Source organism: Mustelus asterias, chromosome 11 (genome assembly GCF_964213995.1).
Source record: "Mustelus asterias chromosome 11, sMusAst1.hap1.1, whole genome shotgun sequence".
In the NCBI taxonomy this organism is placed as follows: domain Eukaryota; kingdom Metazoa; phylum Chordata; class Chondrichthyes; order Carcharhiniformes; family Triakidae; genus Mustelus; species Mustelus asterias.
Window position 1 is genome coordinate 70588663 of NC_135811.1, and position 23185 is coordinate 70611847.

The window sequence follows — 23185 nt, forward strand, 5'->3', positions numbered from 1 at the left end:
AGTGTTAATGTAAGCCTACTTGTGACACCAAATAAATAAACATTAAAACTAACATAACTCATGTAAATGGTGCACCATAAAGTGCAAAGATTACTGAACCAACGAATCTGGGAAATGGGGTACCATACTGTGCAAGGATTACTGAGTTGTTGTGCCCTGGAAGTGGGCACCTTATAGTCAAAAGACATCCTAAATTGTTTTCTCTTCCCATAAAGTGATATTAATGATATGTCAACTATCTTCTACGGTTGTCGAATTCAAATTTCTTGCTAACTTGTTCAGATTTTAGGGAAACTCGATGGGCCCAGTGGCCTCTTTCTGCACTGTAGGGTTTCTATGATTCTATGAAACATCATTTCAATAGAAAGATCAACCAGGATGCACTTACAAAACTGAATCACAATTACTTAAACCTTTTTCGTTAAGTTCTTCCATTTCTAAACTTTGTTTTGTTTAAAGGGTGGCAATTTCATCTGGAGTACAGAGGTTCATAACTTCTACTCAATAACAGCAAAAGAGGAAAAGATTAGTAGATATGAGATTCCAAACTCACTAATGCATTAATCCATCACCCACACGTAACGGCTCAGTAATCTATACATCATATGGTGCCCTCCCTCCCTCATGTTAGTGTGAGGATTATAGGCTATATGAAATCCCATCTCCCACAATACATCTCAGTAATCCCTCACACCGTACAGCACTCCATTCTTCCTCACGTTATAGTTCAACAATTCTTTCCTGAGGTTGTGCTGAAGCCTTTTGCTGCACATGCAGACAGCCATACTTTGCACCTAATCATGGTGTTCCCTGACTTGACAATGTTAATTGAGATGTTATTTAATCCAAGAATATTAACATGTCTTGGTCAGGAGCAGCACCGATTAGAGCTGGAACTGAAACACCTTTTCTCATAGTTGAAAGCAAATTTGTATCTCTAACCATGCAACCATTGCTCTACTTACCACAGTAAAAACTCAGGTGAGTAATCAAATCTAAACATGTTGTCATCATCCTCCACATAGTTCTCATTCAGCAGAGTGTACAGTTCCTTTAACTGGGTGTTCAAACACAAATAGGTTAGACTCACCTCAGGGTAGTAGCAGAACACTTCAACATACATCAAGTGGGAGCCCCAAACATCAGAATTCAAACCAAGTTCAGCAGTTTTATTAGTGTATTTTCCAATATGCAGTGCATGCTGCACATAAACATTGGGTGCCCCTCTCCCATGTTCAGCAAGCTGTGGGTCGCAGCGCCCCCCAGCAGGGTCTTGGGATGGGCAATTGGGGTTGTGAGCTCAGAGGCAGTAATGGTTGCTGTGGAGCAGAGACACGTATCAGAGAGTCCTCGTTTCAGCTCGGAGGTCTTGTTCTTTTAACCTGTCCTGGTCCAGACGACATTGCCTAACAAAATGAGCTCAGAGGTTCAATCGTTGCCTCCAGGGCTCCAAATGGTAGATGTCCGAGTTTTTTTCTTGCAAATCTTTTACATGTCATAAATCATAATTTTGTGCCTGTATCCCTGCCATTTGAAGCATCTACAAGTCATTAAATTCTGCAACAGCCTAACTTGCCTTTCTCCCAAACTGCTATCAACTTTGGTTTCTGAATAACAAACACACTGCAGTGTGGATGAAGCATGAGATATTGGATGATATTTTGTTAGAATCACAGACCATTGATTAAATAGTTATTGATAGTTTGTGAAGTATTTGCAAATTATAAAATTTTAAAATGATTGAGAGAAACAGCATAAACAGCTGAACTGTTGTTACCATCCTGGCTCAATAGTTTATAATTTCTACGTTTTGCTTAGCGACGTGAATGAACAAAGTTGCAGGACTGCCTCGTTAACTATACTATAATATCAATTCACACCAGCTATACCATTACAGATTTAGAGAGATTTACAAGGATAATACAACTTACAAACTTCATTATAGAAACATTGCAAATAGGAGAAGTAGACCATTCGAGCCTGCTCTGCCATTCATTATGATCATGGCTGATCATCCAACTCAGTAATCTGTCCCCACTTTCCTCCCCATATGCTTTGATCCCTTTAGCCCCAAGAGTTTATTTGAAAACAGCTTTTTGTGGTAGAGATTTACAAAGTCTCACTACTGTCCAGGTGAAGAAATTTCTCTCATCTCAGTCCTAAATGGTTTACCTGGCATCCTTAAGATTGTGACCCATGGTTCTGGACTCCCCGCCATTGGGAACATTCTTCCTGCATCTACCCTGTCTAGTCCTGTTAGAATTTTATATGTTTCTATGAGAGCCCACCCTTACGACAGCGAATATAATCCTAACCAACTCCATCTCTCCTCATATGTCACTCCCACCATCCCAGGATTCAGTCTGGTAAACCTTCGCTGCATTCCCTCCATAGCAAGGACATTCTCCCTCAGGCAAGGACACTAAAACTGTATACAATATTCAAGGAATGATCTCACCTAGCCCCTGCATAACTGCAGCAAGACATCCCTTCTCTTGTACTTGAACCCTCTTGGAAATGAAAGCCAACATACAATTGGCCTTCTTCACCCCCTGCTGCATCTGCATGCTTACTTTCAGTGGCAGGTGTACAATAATACTCAGGTCTCATTGCACATTCCCCTCTCTCAATCTATAACCATTCAGATAATATAATTGGTCTTCCTGTTTTTGATACCAAATTGGATAACCTCGCATTTACCCACATGCTACTGCATCTGCCATGCATTTACCCACTCACTCAACTTGTCCAAATCACACTGAAGCATCTCTGCATCCTCCTTATAGCTCACCCTCCCACCCAACTTTGTGACATCTGCGAGTTTGGAGATATTACATTGAAGTCCATCATCTAAATCAATAATACATAGTGAAGAGCTGGGGTCCTAGCACTGATCCCTGCTGTACCCCACTAGTCACTGCCTGCCATTTGGAAAAATAATCATTTATTCCTACTCTATGTTTCCTGTCTGCCAACCAGTTTTCTGTCCACCTCAATACATTTTCCCCCTCCTCCCCCAATCCCATGCACTTTAATTTTACACGTTAATCTCTTAAGTGAGATTTTACTGAAAGCCTTCTGAAAGTTCAAATAAACTACATCCACTGGCTCCCCTCTCATCAACTCTACTAATTACATCCTCGAAGAATTTCAAATAGATTTATCGAGCAGGATTTCCCTTTCGTAAATCCATGTTGACTGTCCAATTATGCCACTGTTTTCCTCATCAAATCTTTGGTAACGGACCAAATTATCTTAGGCAATGGACTTGAGAATTTCCCCCACTGCCGGCCCCAGGATGACTGATGTATAATTGCAGGTTTCGTCTCTTTAAATAATGGGGTTACATTAGCTACCCTCCAATCCATACAAACTGTTCCAGAGTCTACAGAATCTTGGAAGATGACTGCCAATGCAACCACTATTTCTAGGGACACTCCCTCAAGTACACTGGGATGCAAATTAACAGGCCCTAGGGATTTATCAGCTTTCAATCCCATCAATTTCCCCAACACCATTTTCCTACTTATACTGACTTCCTTCAGTTCCTCCCTCTCAGTGAACCCCATTTCCCAACATTTCTGGTGCATTATTTGTGTCCTTCTTTGTGAAGATAAAACCAATGTTTTTAGTTGGTCAGCCGTTTCTTTGTTCCCCATTATAAGTTCTGTTTCTGACTGTAAGGGACAACATTTGTCTTCACCAATCTTTTTCTCTTCACATAACCACAGAAGCTTTTACAATCAGTTTTTATGTTCCCCACAAGCTAACTCGCTTGCTCTATTTTCCACTTCTGAATCAGTCCCTTGGTCCTCCTTTGCTGAATTCTAAACTGCTCCCAATCCTCAGGTCTGTTGTTTTTTTCTGGTCAATTTGGATCTAATACTAACTCTGATTTCCCTTGTAACCCTTGGTTTGACCACCTTTCCTGTTTTATTTTTGGGCCAAACAGGAATGAACAATTGTTGCAGTTCACCTAGGCACTCTTTAAATATTTGACATTACCTATCCAATTACACTCGAATGCTTGCAGTAAGTACATAGTCCATGTAAAGCAATAAGTGAAATGTGGTCAGACCACCTCAATCTGAAACCAGGTGACAGATGTCACACAATATAACTTGTGGATTTTTCATCAATTCTCCATAGGCACTCATTACACTGTGAGCCAATTCCATACAAGAGACTTCAAATTCCACTTTCGAAGAACATGCCTTAGAAGCATCTCCCAAGCAATGCTCTCAGATGCCTTTAGCAAGGATCCACATCCAGGATTTCAACCTCTCTTTTCAGTATTCCTCGGTCCTGAAACACCACGCACATTCAAGCACAATCTCTCAGGTACTCAGCCAAGCTAACAGAACACCACTGCTTCAGAGGCTGTATTAGGGTTACTAACTTTAGGATTAGTTCAGATATCTGGCTTCTCGCCAGTCAACTTCTCCAGCTCTGCACCTTGCACCTCTGTCTTTGGCTGGGAGCCTCCCTTGACCCTTATCTTTAACTTCAGTGAACAGTACCTTGTTCAGCTTCCTGTTCTTTGTCCCTTTGACTTCAATCTTCTTGGGACTTTGCTCTTTTCGTTTCCCGGTTTCTGAAATTATCTGTTCTTTAGCTTCTGGGATTTGCTTTCTGCCCCTTACTCTACTGTCTGGCCCTGTGCTGGCAGCTGTGAAAAGCACCTTGCTTCTGGGTGACTTAGTTCCAGACTGAACTCAAAATGTCTCTGATTGCTAAACAGTAGCTTAGTTTGTTTTTGTGCTTCTCCCCACCACCGCAGCAATTGTGTTCAAGTTGTAAAATCTCAGTTACATGCAGCCAAAGTTTAAAGTGAAACGAAAACGTGTGAGCACCTGTGTTTAACATGAAGGCAAACTGAAATTTAACCCTTTCTTTGCCCAGTAATGCAGAAGCACAAATTAAACTTAAACTATAACTTATTTCTAACAGTACAAATATGAATTGTTTAAACTATCTTTTTCCAACACTGTACAGTGCAGATGAATGATGGTTGAGTTTGCAGCAGTCTCTGATGCTACTGCAGGATTAATGGAGTACATCATTATGAACCATAGTGCTTTAAAACTTTCATCGTTTCCTGCATTATCATTTGAAACATCTCCCTCGTCTCATCTGAAATGATGCAGGAGAATTTTGAGGAAGGATTTTGGTACAATTCTAAGAATTTCCTGCTGTGCGCATTGTCGCTTCACAGCGCCAGGGACCTGGGTTTGATTCCCGGCTTGGGTCACTGTCTGTATGGAGTCTGCACGGGTTCCCTCCCACATTCTGCTTAGGTGCATTGACCCGAACAGGCGGTGGAGTGTGGTGACTAGGGGAATTTCATCGTAACTTTACTGCAGTGTTAATGTAAGCCTTACTTGTGACTAATAAATAAACTTTAACTAAATGGTCCCGATTACCCATTCTCACCGTTTCCTGAGACTCCCGTCAGAGAATGCTGGGAAATTTGGAGCACAGAAAGGACTAAAATCCCAAATTTCAGCACTGGTACATGAACTTTTCATCACAGCCTTCCTTGGGCAGGAGATCTTGAGGCCAGGCCAGCAAGCTGGTGTGTGTAGAAACTTCAAATTGTGAGCTTTGGCCTTTCTGCTTAACACACAATTGTTTTAGTAAATCTTACCAAAAGGGATAGAAATATCCATATTCTGCACCAATCAACAACTCTTCCCCACCACCACCTCACTTTCACTGTGGGGTCGCACCAATTTCCAAGCATTAAGATGGAGTCACGGCAGGAAAATATTTGGGAAGCACTGCAGTAGGACATCCTCTTCCATGCAAACAGAGAAACAGGAATTGTAACACTGTGTATTTGTATCAGACATGGCCAGTTAACACCCTTATAACTCGCAAGATCTTGAACCCAAACCATATTCACGGCTTACAATGGCCGCATTTAATTGTTTAATTTGGATAAATGGAGTTTATAAATTGGTTATGACAAACTGTGTCAGCTCAATAGAGTTGGAGTCCTAACTGAGCAGATCCTGGTACATGGCAACTGGTCCTGAACTCCACTAACTGCACAGTACAGATCAGAACAAAGAACAGCACAGAACAGGAAGAGGCCCTTCGGCCCACTAGGCCTGCACCAACACATCACCTTCCTAAACTGAAGACCTTTTGCTTCTATGCGGTCCGTATCCCTCTATTCCCTGTCTATTCATGGATCTGTCAAGATGCCTCTTAAGCATTGCTATTGTATCTGCTTCTACCACCAACTCTGGCAGAGCATTCCAGGCACCGACCACCCTCAGTGTAAAATACTTGCCTCTCATCTTTAAACTTTCCCCCTTGAACCTATGTCTCCTAGTAATTGACATTTCTACCCTGGGAAGACGGTGCCGACTGTCCATTCCTCTCAATTTTGTAAACTTCTATCAAGTCGCCCCTCAGCCTCTGACGTTCAAGTGAAAACAAACCAAGTTTGTCCAATCTCTTTTCAGTTAATATCCTCCAAACCAGGCAAAATCCTGCTAAAGTTTTTCTGTACCGTCTCCAAAGTCTCCATATCTTTCGGGTAATGTGACGACCAGAACTGTACACAATATTCCAAATGTGGCCTAACTAAAATTTTACACAGCGGCAACATGGCTTGCCAATTTTTATACCCTGACCAATGAAGGTAAGCATGCCATCTGCTTTCTTGCCACCATATCCACTTGTGTTGCCACTTTTAGGGAACTGCGGACCTATAAATCCCTCAATGCTAATACTTCTAAGGGCTCTGCCATTTATTGCATACTTCCCTTCTGCATTAGACTTTCCAAATTACATCACCTTGCATTTGTCTAGATTAAATTCCATCTCGCATTTCTCTGCCCAGTTTCCAGCCTATCTTTATCCTGCTGCATCTTCTGGCACTCCTCCTCGCTATCCACAACTCCCCCAATCTTTGTGTCATCCGTAAACTTACTAATCAGACACCTATGTCCTCCTCCAAATCATTTATATAAATTACAAACAACAGGGGTCCCAGCACTTAGCCCTGCGGAACACCACTGATTGCTGATTTCCAATCAGAAAAACACTCTTCTACCGCTTCTCTCTGGCTTCTATGACCAAGCCAGTTCTGTATCCATCTTCCCATGGATCCCATTTGACTTCACCTTCTGTACTAGTCTGTCATGAGTGGCCTTGTCAAAGGCCTTGCTAAAGTCCATGCAGACAACATCCACCGCCCTGCCCTGAGACACGACCTCCCCCGCACAAAACCATGCTGCCTATCGCTAATATGTCCATATTTTTTCAAAAGTGAGTAAATCTGCTCCAAAGAATCTTCTCCAATAATTTCCTTACCACTGACATAAAGCTCACCAGCCTGTAATTTCCCAGATTATCCCTGTTACCTTTCTTAAACAAAGAGACGACATTGGTTATTCTCCAGTCCTCAGAGGCCTTTCCTGTGACTAAGGATGATACAGCTTGTGGACAGGGTTTTAAGATGAGCTGGACTATCAGGCTCAGTATGACATCCTAGCATGAGACTGCATCCTATCAGTACGTGCCAGCTGATATATCGCCACACTCAGAACCTTCATTTCTCTGTTAACGTTGTCTTCAGCTGCTTCAAGTGAAAAAACATCCTAGGAATAATCCAATGCATTGTACGTGTGTGGAATGTTCTTGCAAAATACTATTTGCAATTTCTGCTCGTGTTGATGATGTGACAAAGCTTTTGTTTGGACTTTATTTAACGCACTCTGAAACATACTGTCCATTGCAAACCAACATTCTTCCCAGTTAGAATAGAGCCAAGCAACATATTGCCAGTAACTTCTATACTCCCCACAAGCCAACAGCTAGTGGGACATGAATCACTTCTGCAGATCCACTTGTTTGCAGCAACTGCATGGGTCAAATTGTATAAAGAGCTGCAAATGCTGGAAATCTGGGTAAACACCGGCAACGCACAGCAGGTCAGCAAGTGTTTGTACTTCACATTGCTGCTTGCAGAGGACAAGTGTTCATGATCCGACCATTTTCTGAGACAGCCACAAATCAATGGCCGTGTTCATGGCGCTCAGCTCCACTGTGGCTTCCTGTGTTCCCAGTGACTAGCCTAGCTGGAAGGGAGCCTCATTGCTCCTTTGTGCTTTCCCAGGAATCAGAACTCCTGCACAGGATAATCAAGGTAGTCACCAGAACAGTGCACACACAGGGTGATTTGTAATATGTCTCATCACTCTGTCATACAGCGTGAGAGCATTACACCTACCATTTTATTGGGCTGCCCTGCCCTTGAACCTCCCTTTCCATCATCACTTAGCTTGTCACAAGGAAGATTGAATGGAATGGAACCCTTTCCATTTCACGCACTTGCATTAGCATCAGATACTCATAAGTCAGCTACAATACAGGTTAGATGCCGAGTATAATGTCTTTCACCTCTATCCTCCGTCTCAATCTTACAGTAATACCCTCTCTCCAACAGTACTGTCTTTCCTGTTGCTTACACTAACATTCTGTGGTGCGAGTAGGATTGGAAATGTAGTATCAGTTGGTGGTGAATTGAGTGCAGTTTTACACGTGGGACTATGGCTCGTAGGAACTGGATTGAGTCTGCACACACTCCATTTAACACTTAGAACTGGAAGTTGGAGACGACTTCAGAAACTCAGATTACTACAGTGCAGAAGAGGCCCATCGAGTCTGCACCAATGCATGAAATGCCCTGACCTGCCTACCTAATCCCACTTGCCAGCACTTGGCCCATAGCGTTGAATGGTATGGCGTGCCAAGTACTCATCCAGGTACTTTTTAAAGGATGTGAGGCATTCCGGCTCCACCACCCTCCCAGCCAGTGCATTCCAGACCATCATTCTATCTGTCTGGGATTGATTTGATCCTAGCCCCGAAGGTGAAAAAACTGGGTATAATGGCATAACATCATTCTGGGACTTTTAAGAAAACACAACTCCATTCAGTCAGTATATTTTGGCCATCAAGGTTACTAAAATATGAATTTCTTGGAGAAACTTTGACATGAAGCATGAACACTCATCGAACAATGACTCACCACTTCAGCATTCCCAAGGTCCAGGGCATCCCATAGAAATCCCTGTGGTAGACTATAGGGCTCTTGTCGGATATTATCCTTGTCTGGCTCAATAGGGCCATGGACCGTCACTACTTCACCTACAAAACAGTAAGAAGGGTCAAGATTAGGAAGACAGCCACAATGTCACGGTCACTATGATGGGCTTAAGAAAGCTGAACTCCATGTCATGGACATCTCTCTCACACAAAGTGAGCCAATAGTTTGTTTCAGTGAAGCTGACAAGATGAAGATGACACGACTGCAATGAAAATTTTGGTAATCCAAGATCGAGGGACAAACGTGGCTATACCAAAGTGCTTGCATTCTCATGCGAATACTATGCAATGCACTTTGAAGTTAGAACTGGACACTCCCAGAGAGAGGCTGCAGGCAGACCATAAAGAGTAAGGGTTTCTTGGTGGTGCTACGTTAGATGAAATTCTGGGCAGCATGATCTTTTGGAAACCTCTATGCAGAAGATCCTGTGTCTGTAAAAGCAGCCCATGTCTCCTTACCTTTCCTGTATTATTAAACTTTATTGAGGTTTATTATTACCTGCAGAATTGGCACTGTGGGACTCAGTCAGGAGCAAAATCAGGAAGTACTAGTATCTGGGAAATCTGGAACTCTCTCTTCCCCCCCAAAAAAGGTAGTAGATGCTGCATCAATTTTCAAGACTGTGAGCAGAATTTTCCCATAGTTTGTCAGAGGGTCAGACTCTTAGTGAAAACCCAGCGCTTATCTCTCCACATGCACTGCCAAGAATTCAAACCAGGTCTTGAGCCACCCTGACAAAATCAATTGGGGTTGGGAGGATGGGGGGGTGGTTTACACTGCCAGTCTGGCAGGATAGGGTCTGATAGAGGCGGCAAGGCCAGTTTCACAGAGATTGGGACACCATCTTTAAAGGGTACCCCGATTAGCACCGAAGTTAAACTCCCTCCAGCCCCGCCCCACTACAAAGCAGCTCTCTCCCCTGCTTCCCCCCGCCCCCGTCACACCACAAAATTATCAAGGCTCTCCTCGCACCCTGCAACAACCCCCCACCCCTGGGGCAGCATTGCAAGTGCTACTCCGCTCACTGCCAAGTTTCGCCCCCACCCCAATCTCCCTCACACCACCCCCCGGCCAGGTTTCCCTCAAGCACCTCACTGCCAGATCCCCCCCCCCACCTCCGTCACTGCCAGCTGCCCTCCCTTCCCCTGTCACTACCAGCCCAACCCCACCCCTGTTACTGCCAAGTCCCCTATTTTAAAGGCCTCAGCCCTCTCCCCCCATCACACATAATGGGTACCCCCTCCCCCACACAATTGGGTGCCCCAGGGGGGCCCATCCTGGCACTGTTCCCCTCAGCACAGGTTGGCACTCAGGTTGGTAGTGCCAATCTGTGCCAGGGCAGTGCTGGGGCACTGCCCAGTCTGTCCCTCTCCCCCCAGGTACTATACTCACCTTGGTGCCCCCAGCAGGATTCCCTCAACATCTTCATAAAGTTGCTGTAAACCTTGACAATGTGACGTCACATTAGCAAGATTTATAGAACATAGAACAGTACAGCACAGAACAGGCCCTTCGGCCCACGATGTTGTGCCGAGCTTTATCTGAAACCAAGATCAAGCTATCCCACTCTCTATCATCCTGGTGTGCTCCATGTGCCTATCCAATAACCGCTTAAATGTTCCTAAAAGTGTCTGACTCCACTATCACTGCAGGCAGTCCATTCCACACCCCAACCACTCTGCGTAAAGAATCTACCTCTGATATAAGACCATAAGACATAGGAGCGGAAGTAAGGCCATTCGGCCCATCGAGTCCACTCCACCATTCAATCATGGTTGATTTCAACTCCATTTACCCGCTCTCTCCCCATAGCCCTTAATTCCTCGAGAAATCAAGAATTTATCAATTTCTGTCTTGAAGACGCTCAACGTCTCGGCCTCCACAGCCCTCTGTGGCAATGAATTCCACAGACCCACCACTCTCTGGCTGAAGAAATTTCTCCTCATCTCTGTTCTAAAGTGACTCCCTTTTATTCTAAGGCTGTGCCCCCGCGTCCTAGTCTCCCCTGTTAATGGAAACAACTTCCCTACGTCCATCCTATCTAAGCCGTTCATTATCTTGTAAGTTTCTATCAGATCTCCCCTCAACCTCCTAAACTCCAATGAATATAATCCCACGATCCTCAGACGTTCATCGTATGTCAGGCCTACCATTCCTGGGATCATCCGTGTGAATCTCCGCTGGACCCGCTCCAGTGCCAGTATGTCCTTCCTGAGGTGTGGGGCCCAAAATTGCTCACAGTACTCCAAATGGGGCCTAACCAGTGCTTTATAAAGCCTCAGAAGTACATCCCTGCTTTTGTATTCCAAGCCTCTTGAGATAAATGACAACATTACATTTGCTTTCTTAATTACGGACTCAACCTGCAAGTTTACCTTTAGAGAATCCTGGACTAGGACTCCCAAGTCCCTTTGCACTTTAGCATTATGAATTTTGTCACCGTTTAGAAAATAGTCCATGCCTCTATTCTTTTTTCCAAAGTGTACGACCTCGCACTTGCCCACGTTGAATTTCATCAGCCACTTCTTGGACCACTCTCCTAAACTGTCTAAATCTTTCTGCAGCCTCCCCACCTCCTCAATACTACCTGCCCCTCCACCTATCTTTGTATCATCGGCAAACTTGGCCAGAATGCTCCCAGTCCCGTCATCTAGATCGTTAATATATAAAGAGAACAGCTGTGGCCCCAACACTGAACCCTGCGGGACACCACTTGTCACCGGTTGCCATTCTGAGAAAGAACCTTTTATCCCAACTCTCTGCCTTCTGTCTGACAGCCAATCGTCAATCCATGTTAGTACCTTGCCTCGAATACCATGGGCCCTTATTTTACTCAGCAGTCTCCCGTGAGGCACCTTGTCAAAGGCCTTTTGGAAGTCAAGATAGATAACATCCATTGGCTCTCCTTGGTCTAACCTATTTGTTATCTCTTCAAAGAACTCTAACAGGTTTGTCAGGCACGACCTCCCCTTACTAAATCCATGCTGACTTGTCTTAATCCGACCCTGCACTTCCAAGAATTTAGAAATCTCATCCTTAACGATGGATTCTAGAATTTTGCCAACAACTGAGGTTAGGCTAATTGGCCTATAATTTTCCATCTTTTTTCTTGTTCCCTTCTTGAACAGTGGGGTTACAACAGCGATTTTCCAATCCTCTGGGACTTTCCCTGACTCCAGTGACTTTTGAAAGATCATAACTAACGCCTCCACTATTTCTTCAGCTATCTCCTTTAGAACTCTAGGATGTAGCCCATCTGGGCCCGGAGATTTATCAATTTTCAGACCTTTTAGTTTCTCTAGCACTTTCTCCTTTGTGATGGCAACCATATTCAACTCTGCCCCCTGACTTTCCTGAATTGTTGGGATATTACTCATGTCTTCTACTGTGAAGACTGACGCAAAGTACTTATTAAGTTCCTCAGCTATTTCCTTGTCTCCCATCACTAGATTACCAGCGTCATTTTGGAGCGGCCCAATGTCTACTTTTGCCTCCCGTTTGTTTTTAATGTATTTAAAGAAACTTTTACTATCATTCCTAATGTTACTGGCTAGCCTACCTTCATATTTGATCCTCTCCTTCCTTATTTCTCTCTTTGTTATCCTCTGTTTGTTTTTATAGCCTTCCCAATCTTCTGACTTCCCACTACTCTTTGCCACATTATAGGCTCTCTCTTTTGCCTTGATGCATTCCCTGACTTCCTTTGTCAGCCATGGCTGCCTAATCCCCCCTCTGATAACCTTTCTTTTGTTTGGGATGAACCTCTGCACTGTGTCCTCAATTACTCCCAGAAACTCCTGCCATTGCTGTTCTACTGTCTTTCCCATTAGGCTCTGCTTCCAGTCGATTTTTGTCCTTCCTATATCTCCCACCACGAACCCTATAGTTATGCCCCCTTGTAATAGCTCCATGCACCCGAGGAAATAGTCTTTGAACGTTCACTCTATCTATCCCCTTCATCATTTTATAAACTTCTATTAAGTCTCCCCTCAGCCTCCTCGCTCCAGAGAGAACAGCCCCAGCTCCCTCAACCTTTCCTCATAAGACCTACCCTCCAAACCAGGCAGCATCCTGGTAAATCTCCTCTGCACTCTTTCCAGCGCTTCCACATCCTTCTTATAGTGAGGTGACCAGAACTGCGCACACTATTCCAAATGTGGTCTCACCAAGGTCGAGTACAGTTGCAGCATAACCCCACAGCTCCTAAACTCCAACCTCCTGTTAATAAAAGCCAACACACCATAGGCCTTCTTCACAGCTCTATCCACTTGAGTGGCAACCTTTAGAGATCTGTGGATATGGACCCCAAGATCTCTCTGTTCCTCCACAGTCTCCAGAACCCTACCTTTGACCCTGTAATGCACATTTAAATTAGTCCTACCAAAATGAATCGCCTCACATTTATCAGGGTTAAACTCCATTTGCCATTTTTCAGCCCAGCTTTGAACAAAGAACAAAGAACAGTACAGCACAGGAAACAGGCCCTTCGGCCCTCCAAGCCTGTGCCGCTCCTTGGTCCAACTAGACCAATCGTTTGTATCCCTCCATTCCCAGGCTGCTCATGTGACTATCCAGGTAAGTCTTAAACGATGTCAGCGTGCCTGCCTCCACCACCCTACTTGGCAGCGCATTCCAGGCCCCCACCACCCTCTGTGTAAAAAACGTCCCTCTGATGTCTGAGTTATACTTCGCCCCTCTCAGCTTGAGCCCGTGACCCCTCGTGATCGTCACCTCCGACCTGGGAAAAAGCTTCCCACTGTTCACCCTATCTATACCCTTCATAATCTTGTATACCTCTATTAGATCTCCCCTCATTCTCCGTCTTTTTGCATCCTATCTATGTCTCTTTGCAGCCTACAACAGCCCTCCACCTCATCCACTACTCCACCAATCTTGGTGTCATCAGCAAATTTACTGATCCACCCTTCAGCCCCCTCCTCCAAGTCATTAATAAAAATCACAAAGAGCAGAGGACCAAGCACTGATTCCTGTGGCACTCCGCTAGCAACCTGCCTCCAATCCGAAAACTTTCCATCCACCACCACCCTCTGTCTTCGATCAGGGAGCCAGTTACCTATCCAATCTGTCAACTTTCCCTCTATCCCACACCTCCTTACTTTCATCATAAGCCGACCATGGGGGACCTTATCAAACACCCTACTAAAATCCATGTATATGACATCAACTGCCCTACCTTCATTAACACACTTAGTTACCTCCTCAAAATATTCAATCAAATTTGTGAGGCACGACTTGCCCTTCACGAATCCGTGCTGACTATCCCGGATTAATCCGCATCTTTCTAAATGGTCGTAAATCCCATCCCCAAGGACCTTTTCCATCAATTTACCAACCACCGAAGTAAGACTAACCGGTCTATAATTACCAGGGTCATTTCTATTCCCTTTCTTAAACAGAGGAACCACATTCACCACTCTCCAGTCCTCTGGCACCATCCCCGTGGACAGTGAGGACCCAAAGATCAAAACCAAAGGCTCTGCAATCTCATCCCTTGCCTCCCAAAGAATCCTAGGATATATTTCATCAGGCCCAGGGGACTTATCGACCGTCACTTTATTCAAAACTGCCAGTACATCCTCCCTCCGAACAACTATTTCCTCCAGCCTATTAGCCTGAAACACCTTCTCTTCCTCAAAAACATGGCCCCCTCTCCTTGGTGAACACTGAAGAAAAGTATTCATTCATCACCTCGCCTATCTCTACTGACTCCATACACAAGTTCCCACTACTGTCCTTGACCGGCCCTAACCTCACCCTGGTCATTCTTTTATTCCTCACATAAGAGTAAAAAGCCTTGGGGTTTTCCTTGATCCTACCCGCCAAGGACTTCTCATGTCCCCTCCTAGCTCTCCTAAGCCCCTTTTTCAGCTCGTTCCTTGCTAACTTGTAACCCTCAATCGAGCCATCTGAACCTTGTTTCCTCATCCCTACATAAGCTTCCCTCTTCCTTTTCACAAGACATTCCACCTCTTTTGTGAACCATGGTTCCCTCACTCGGCCATTTCCTCCCTGCCTGACAGGGACATACCTATCAAGGACACCCAGTATTTGTTCCTTGAAAAAGTTCCACTTTTCATTAGTGCCTTCCCCTGACAGTTTCTGTTCCCATCTTGTGCCCCCTAATTCTTGCCTAATCGCATCATAATTACCTCTCCCCCAATTGTAAACCTTGCCCTGCCGTACGGCCCTATCCTTCTCCATTGCAATAACACAAGACACCGAATTGTGGTCACGATCTCCAAAGTGCTCTCCCACAACCAAATCTAACACTTGGCCCGGTTCATTTCCCAGTACCAAATCCAATGTGGCCTCACCTCTTGTCGGCCTATCCACATAGTGTGTCAGGAAACCCTCCTGCACACACTGCACAAAAGCTGCCCCATCCGAACTATTTGACCTAAAAAGGTTCCAATCAATATTTGGAAAGTTAAAGTCCCCCATGACAACTACCCTGTGACCCCCACACATATCCATAATCTGCTTAGCAATTTCTTCCTCCACATCTCTATTACTATTTGGGGGCCTATAGTAAACTCCTAACAACATGACCGCTCCTTTCCTATTTCTAACTTCAGCCCATATTACCTCAATGTGCAGATCCCCCTCGAAGTGCCTTTCCGCAGTCGTTAGACTATCCTTGATTAACAATGCCACTCCTCCACCTCTTTTACCAGCTTCCCTACACTTACTGAAACATCTATACCCCGGAACGTCCAACAACCATTCCTGTCCTTGTTCTACCCACGTCTCCGTAATGGCCACAACATCGTAGTCCCAAGTACCAATCCACGCCCCAAGTTCATCTACTTTGTTCCGGATGCTCCTTGCATTGAAGTAGACACACTTCAACCCACCTTCCTGTCTACCGGTACCCACCCTTGACCTTGATACCTTCCCCAATACCTCACCACCCTCAACACTGACTTCTGGACTACAACTAGGGCATGGGATCCAAGGGGCTGTTGCCTTGTGGATCCAGAACTGGCTTGCCTGCAGAAGGCAGAGAGTGGCTGTGGAGGGGTCTTTCTCTGCATGGAGGTCAGTGACCAGTGGAGTGCCCCAGGGATCTGTTCTGGGACCCTTGCTGTTTGTCATTTTCATAAATGACCTGGATGAGGAAGTGGAGGGATGGGTTGGTAAGTTTGCTGACGACACCAAGGTAGGTGGTGTTGTGGATAGTTTGGAGGGATGTCAGAAGTTGCAGCGAGACATAGATAGAATGCAAGACTGGGCGGAGAAGTGGCAGATGGACTTCAACCCGGATAAGTGTGTAGTGATCCATTTTGGCAGATCCAATGGGATGGAGCAGCAGTATAAAATGAAGGGTACCATTCTTAGCAGTGTAGAGGATCAGAAGGACCTTGGGGTCCGGGTCCATAGGACTCTTAAATCGGCCTCGCAGGTGGAGGATGCGGTCAAGAAGGCGTATGGCGTACTGGCCTTCATTAATCGAGGGATTGAGTTTAGGAGTCGGGAGATAATGCTGCAGCTTTATAGGACCCTGGTTAGACCCCACTTGGAGTACTGCGCGCAGTTCTGGTCACCTCATTACAGGAAAGATGTTGAAGCCATTGAAAGGGTGCAGAGATTTACAAGGATGTTGCCTGGATTGGGGGGCATGCCTTATGAGGATAGGTTGAGGGAGCTTGGTCTCTTCTCCCTGGAGAGACGAAGGATGAGAGGTGACCTGATAGAGGTTTACAAGATGTTGAGGGGTCTGGATAGGGTGGACTCTCAGAGGCTATTTCCAAGGGCTGAAATGGTTGCTACGAGGGGACACAGGTTTAAGGTGCTGGGGGGTAGGTACAGGGGGGATGTCAGGGGTAAGTTTTTCACTCAGAGGGTGGTGGGTGAGTGGAATCGGCTGACGTCGGTGGTGGTGGAGGCAAACTCGTTGGGGTCTTTTAAGAGACTTCTGGATGAGTACATGGGATTTAATGGGATTGAGGGCTATAGATAGGCCTAGAGGTGGGGATGTGATCGGCGCAACTTGTGGGCCGAAGGGCCTGTTTGTGCTGTGGCTTTCTATGTTCTATGTTCTATGTAACTCCTTTTCCCACTCCCCTGACAAATTAGTTTAAACCCCCCTGAAGAGCCGTAGCAAATTTCCCTCCCAGGATATTGATGCTCCTCTGGTTCAGGTGCACCCCGTCCTGTTTGTACAGGTCCCACCTTCCCCAGAATATTCGAATTTGAATATTAAGTGGGGAGGGTGGGGCTCATTTGCAAGAAGTTCCTTTAACATGTAAATTAATTAAAATTTATTTAAATGAGGATGCATCTTTTCTGGATGGGAACCTCTGGCAAGGAAAAATCAGGAAACGAGATCTTGCTGGCGAGACTATAGCTTGTCAACTCTCGCAAGATTTTGTTCCTGTGTCTCCTTTACGCTCACAGCGAACAGACACAACTGGCCCGGTGATTGTAGTTTTTCCATTCTTTCATGAATGTGGGTGTCGGTGGCTAGACCAGTATTTATTGCCCATCCCTAATTTCCTTCGAGAAGGTGCTGCTGAGCTGCCTTCTTGAACAGCTGCAGTTATTTGCAGAGCAACTTCCCTTCAGCTCAATATCATCCATGGCGAGGTTAGAGGGTGGTAGGGCTGGAGAGAGAGTTTGACTAAAAGGAGGATTCCAGGTTAAATGTAGGAAGTTTGAGTAGCTGTGCTCTGACACTGATGTTTCAGAGCGTTAAGTGCCTTGGCTTCATTTTTGAGTGGGCATCCAACATATCTCATCCATGGTTTAGAAATCCTCACAAGCTCTGCTTGCTTCTAACGTCTTGTATCCTCTCAGGTAGTGAGCATCTAGAAGAAGTCCTCTCTGCTGGTCACTTTACAATTCAATGTTAGCTCACAACCTAAAAGCTCAAGTCTCAGAATGCCTTGAGCATAATCTCAAGACGCTTCACAGGAGCGTTACCAGACAAAATGTCGCAACAAGGCACAGTATTAGGTCAGGTTAACAAAAGCTAGAGCAAAGAGTTAAATTTGAAGGAGAATCTTAAAGCAGGAGCAAGAGATGAAGAAAGACAGATATAAGCATAGAGAAGCATCCCCAGGGTTTAGGTCCTTGGTAGCTGAATGCACCGGTCAGCCAGGGTGGAGTGATTATAATCAGGAATGTGCATGGCATCAGAATTGGAGGAGCAGAGATCTCAGAGGTCGTAGGGCTGCAGGAGATCATTGAAAAATGGAAAGCCAAGGCCACGGAGGCACTCGAAAGGAAGAACATTTAAAAAAATAATGAAGGCATTGTTGGACTGGGAGAATGAAGCCAGTGATCACAAGGATGATGGGGGAATGAGATTTTTTGAGTGTTAGGATGTGGGCAGCAGAATTTTGGAAGAGCTGAGATTTTGAGGGTGGGCATTTGTATCAACATATATAGGAGAACAGGGTGTCGGGGGAAACCTGGGGAATTCAGCTTCTATCAAAAGGTAGCGTTTCACTAGCACTAACAGCACAGTCAGCAACATTGCTCCATTCCTTCAGGGGACACTGTAGATATGCTGGGCAAGTTGCACCTAATCTGAACACACTCAATATGCCCTCTAAAAAGCTATGTCGCAGATACATACCAAGCTTTGGCACTGGCTGGGTGTCCCAGAATTGGTAACTACGTTTGGTGGCTTCCTCCATGCTCTTTGCTGGACCCTGGGCAACAGAGAATAGCTCGATGGCCTTCTGGATCTCCTGCAGCTTCTCTGCAGGTAACGAGTTAACCTGAAAGGCATATTTAGCACAAAAGAAATCTGAACATCTCAATCTTGCACCCAATGACACTGGGGAGAGTGCTCTCAAACTGTTGCACTTCAGATCCAGCCTTTCATTAATTCAATAGCAGGTCGACATCAGAATTCAAACCTAAACCCCAGTGGGAATGCTTATTGATTGTATGACTGGCTGTCAGAATGCTGTATAATCTGTACTCTGCTCCTCCATTTTCAGAATGTTAAAAATTTGCCCGATGTACATCTCTGTAAAGACTTTGTCCAGTGCTCATACAGCTGTAAATTATGTGCCAGATCCGTAATTGGGTGTATAAACAGCTAAAAATACCATTGATTTTAAAGGGGATGGGGTAAAACACGAAATCTACTCGGAATAATACTCCCCACATTCCCATGGTGTGCAGACAATTCTCTCCACATAGCTGTAAATAATGAAAATCCCATTAGATTCAAGACTAACCTGCAGAACCAGAGGACATGAGATCAGGTTTCAAAATGGGTCTGGGAGGACACAATTTGAACTTAACTGCTTGATGCAGCATGGTGAACATGTGGCATGAACTGTAGGGAGATTTAAAAGGTAAACTGGATGATTTTCTAAACAAGAATTGGGAGATTTGAATTTTAAGGCTGGTTAGATGGTTATCTGGACAGATATTTCCCTGCTATAAAACATCCTGCAAAAGGCTGAAACTGGTCACGTCAGTGATCTCAATAAACATCTGTCAGAGCTGTGTTAATGGGGTGGGTTAAATCATATTTGCACAATTCAGTGGAACTATATTTGACAATACAAGAGCTCACAGATATACAATTATTAGATATAGAAATATCACAGGCACCTTCAATCCAAATGTACGGGCAGTGAAGGGTCCTTAATAGGTGCAACAAAATGACAATTTAAGAACATCCTCTAAATGTTTTAGCCATTATTTTCTTCTCCGTAGCACTGGTGGGACAACCCTACTTGATGGATGGAATGTGCAAGTGACTCCAGAGATCCAGCTATTGTGCACATTCCCTGTAGGTCACCGGGTCCTGCATTGTGGTTCTCCTAAAGTTATTTACATCAAAATAAACAGTGAATATTTGAACTACTTTCGTCCACTGATTTTCCTGCAGTCACCATACTCGCTGCACACTGGCCATGGCATCATTGTACCGGCACACAGGCCAAAAGGGTTTATCTGCTCAGGTAGACCGACAGCTCTCCTTGGTGCCACTGATTTAGAATAGAATAGAATCCCTACAGTACAGAAGGAGGCCCACTGAGTCTGTAACAACCACAATCCCACCCAAGCCCTATTCCATAACCACACACATTTACCCTGCTAATCTCCCTGACACTAGGGTCAATTTACTATGGCCTATCAACCTAACTCGCACATCTTTGGGCTGTGGGAAGAAACCGGAGCACCCGGAGGAAACCCACGCAGACATGGGGAGAATGTGCAAACTCCACACAGACAGTGATCCGAGGCCGGAATTGAACCTGGGTCCCTGGCGCTGTGAGGCAGCAGTGCTAACCAGTGTGCCACCCTATTGGAAGCTTTCGGGACCCAATTACAAAGGGGTTTATAGAAGATTTCAGAAGAATATGGGCGGCACGGTAGCACAGTGGTTAGCACTGCTGCTTCACAGCTCCAGGGACCTGGGTTCGATTCCCGGCTTGGGTCACTGTCTGTGTGGAGTTTGCACATTCTCCTCGTGTCTGCGTGGGTTTCCTCTGGGTGCTCCGGTTTCCTCCCACAGTCCAAAGATGTGCGGGTTAGGTTGATTGGCCGTTCTAAAATTGCCCCTTAGTGTCCTGAGATGCGTAGGTTAGAGGGATTAGCGGGTAAATGTGTAGGGATATGGGAGTAGGGGCTGGGTGGGATTGTGGTCGGTGCAGACTCGATGGGCCGAATGGCCTGTTTCTGCACTGTAGGGTTTCTATGATTTCTATGATTCTATGAATATCCAGAGATAAATAAAAAACAATTCTCAAACATCGTCCTGCCTGACCCACCCATCAAGTGTTGGAGAGGTTTTCCAGGGAAAGGAAGTGTACTCAGCATTAACAGCGCGTACAAGACAATTAATAACCTTTTCAAAATGTGAGTTTGGCATTCTGCTACCAGCAGCTCTAACCCCAGATGACAGCACAAGTTAAAATCTGACAAAAATATGGAAAAACCACAGCTTCCAAAAGGTCAAAGAAACAATTGTTAACATTTCTTGCAGTGATTCCAAGACTTACATTTCAAACTCTCTGGTATGACTATAATGATAACAATCAAAGCCTCCTGATAAGAAAATTCAGTCTAAAATAACTAAAACCCCTCCTTTCTAAAAATGTATTACAAGGTTATAGTTAAACCAGACTGTAAAAGAGCATTGCTCTCAGACAGTTAGTGCAAAGATTTCTTTCAAAGATTAGAATGCACACAAGACAACATTTCCTCCTACACTCTTCAACTGCACTGCCTCAGTGGAGGGCCATAATTAATCTCCACAACACTCCATCCTGCTTTCGGGGGATAATGTGCCTGTGGGTGTGTGTGGTTTCACGCTGGGGTGGCGGAACATCAGGATTTGTTTCAATGGAGCTCACTTCGGTGTCATGAGGGGAAAGGAAAATCAGGAAGAGAGCACCATGAAGGAAATGAAAGCTGATCCTCATCATGGTGTAATGTACACAGAGAAGCTCCATTACATCTCAGCTGGTCAATTAAATATTGATAATTAAAAATAAATCTATAATTAATTTAACAATTAGCCGATCTCCTGTTACTTTGCACAAGGAGAATCAAAATGAATTCTCGAGTTCAGGCGAAGTTGAGGATAGTCAAATAATTAGAACAGAGTAAGTATTATCCAGTCCTTGAATTAGATTCTGCCCTTGTTCAGATATTATAATTTGGCATCATTGATATCTAAACAGAACAGGTGAGAGCAGTCTGGGAAGTGGAAAGGTTGGGTTGGTTGGATTGTCAAGTTGACGAGCTGGGAGATGCAGATCTGAGGCTCTGTGGTGCCACATTCATATAAAAGCAAGACGCAGGAGCTGGGGGAAATCGAAACAAAATCAAAACGCTGCAAATCCTCAGCAGGTCTGGCTGAAACTCTGGAGAAACAAACAGAGTTAACATTTGCAGGTTTAAGTGTTAATGAAAGGTCACCGAGCTGGAACATTAGCCCAGTTTCTCTCTGCATAGATCCTGCCAGACTTGCTGAGTATTTCTATCATTGCTGCAGTGCTACCACTGGTGGGACAGCGTGGTCAGTGTATTGTTAGGAAATACAGATTGCTTAAGTAATTTATTTTTGTGTGTTAGAGGTAAGGTATAGTTTTAAGTTTAAGCTGAATGCACGTTTTTGTATGTGCGCTTAGGGTTAAAGCTTCAGTTTAGCTTTGGTGTTAAAAAAGGGGTAGCCTGAACGTGGGTTTAAATGCCTGCATTGTAATGAGGTTTTTGACACCAAATCAATTACAGGGTTTTTAAAAAAAGACTAAACTGCTGCTTAGCAACCAGAGGTCCACTCCGGAGCACCAAGAGCAGTTAGAGTCAACTTGAAACCAAGTAACCCAGAGTCAAGGAGACTTCCACTGAAACTGCTAGAGGCAGAACGATGTACTGAGACAGGCAGCTAAAGAACAGAAAGCCCCAGAAATCAACAAACAGGACAGAGAAAGATTCCAGGAGGACCATAAAGTCAAAGGAACTAAGTCCTGTTCAGTGAAGTTACAGGTGGTGCAGAGAAAGGGTGCTGAATTAAAAAGACAGCCGCAAGAATAAGATTTAACGTCAGCTATGTGAGAAGCTAGATATTGGGGTATTAGATTGCACAGTCCAGGGTAGGGGAATATTGGGGTTAAAATCCTGGAGGTGGATCCTTGACAATGACGAGTGAAAGTGTGGTCTGGGAGAAGATTCAAAGGTTTTTTCTTCGAGAGTGAAGTTTGGAAACCTTTGTGTGAAAGCCAGAGTTCCAGTGAGACCAGTTTGCTCAGTGTGAAAAGCACCTGGGGGGAAATTGATGAGAAATCTGCAGAAGTTATTTGGGTGGCATCTGATGAAGTGTGGTGCGTCTGACCACAGTTTGTCTACTGGTTTACATGGGCTGTGTAATTATTGAGAACATTAGAGTACAAGATAAATATTGGGTGGGATTCTCCACCCCCTCTGCTTCATGGTGCCGGGAGGCAGCATGCCACTCACTGGTGGTGGGATCTTATGGCTCTGGTGTTGTCAACGGGGTTTGCTGTGGAACGCAACCCTTGCCGCCAGGATATCAGTGGCAGAGATGTGTCTGGGAGTGCAGGT

The 23185-nt window shown here is 44.8% G+C and overlaps 1 protein-coding gene across 1 annotated transcript in view; it reads right to left on the reverse strand.

Annotated features, from left to right (window-relative positions):
* LOC144500574 (glycylpeptide N-tetradecanoyltransferase 1) overlaps positions 1 to 23185 on the reverse strand; it is a 56705-nt gene that overhangs the window by 22142 nt on the left and 11378 nt on the right. The window contains exons 2-4 of the mRNA XM_078223713.1: positions 18726 to 18870; positions 9047 to 9165; positions 966 to 1057 (exon numbers count right to left, since the gene is read on the reverse strand). Of these exons, the coding sequence (XP_078079839.1) occupies positions 966 to 1057; positions 9047 to 9165; positions 18726 to 18786 (272 nt within the window). The 5' untranslated portion in view covers positions 18787 to 18870. The remainder of the gene's footprint in view (positions 1 to 965; positions 1058 to 9046; positions 9166 to 18725; positions 18871 to 23185) is intronic.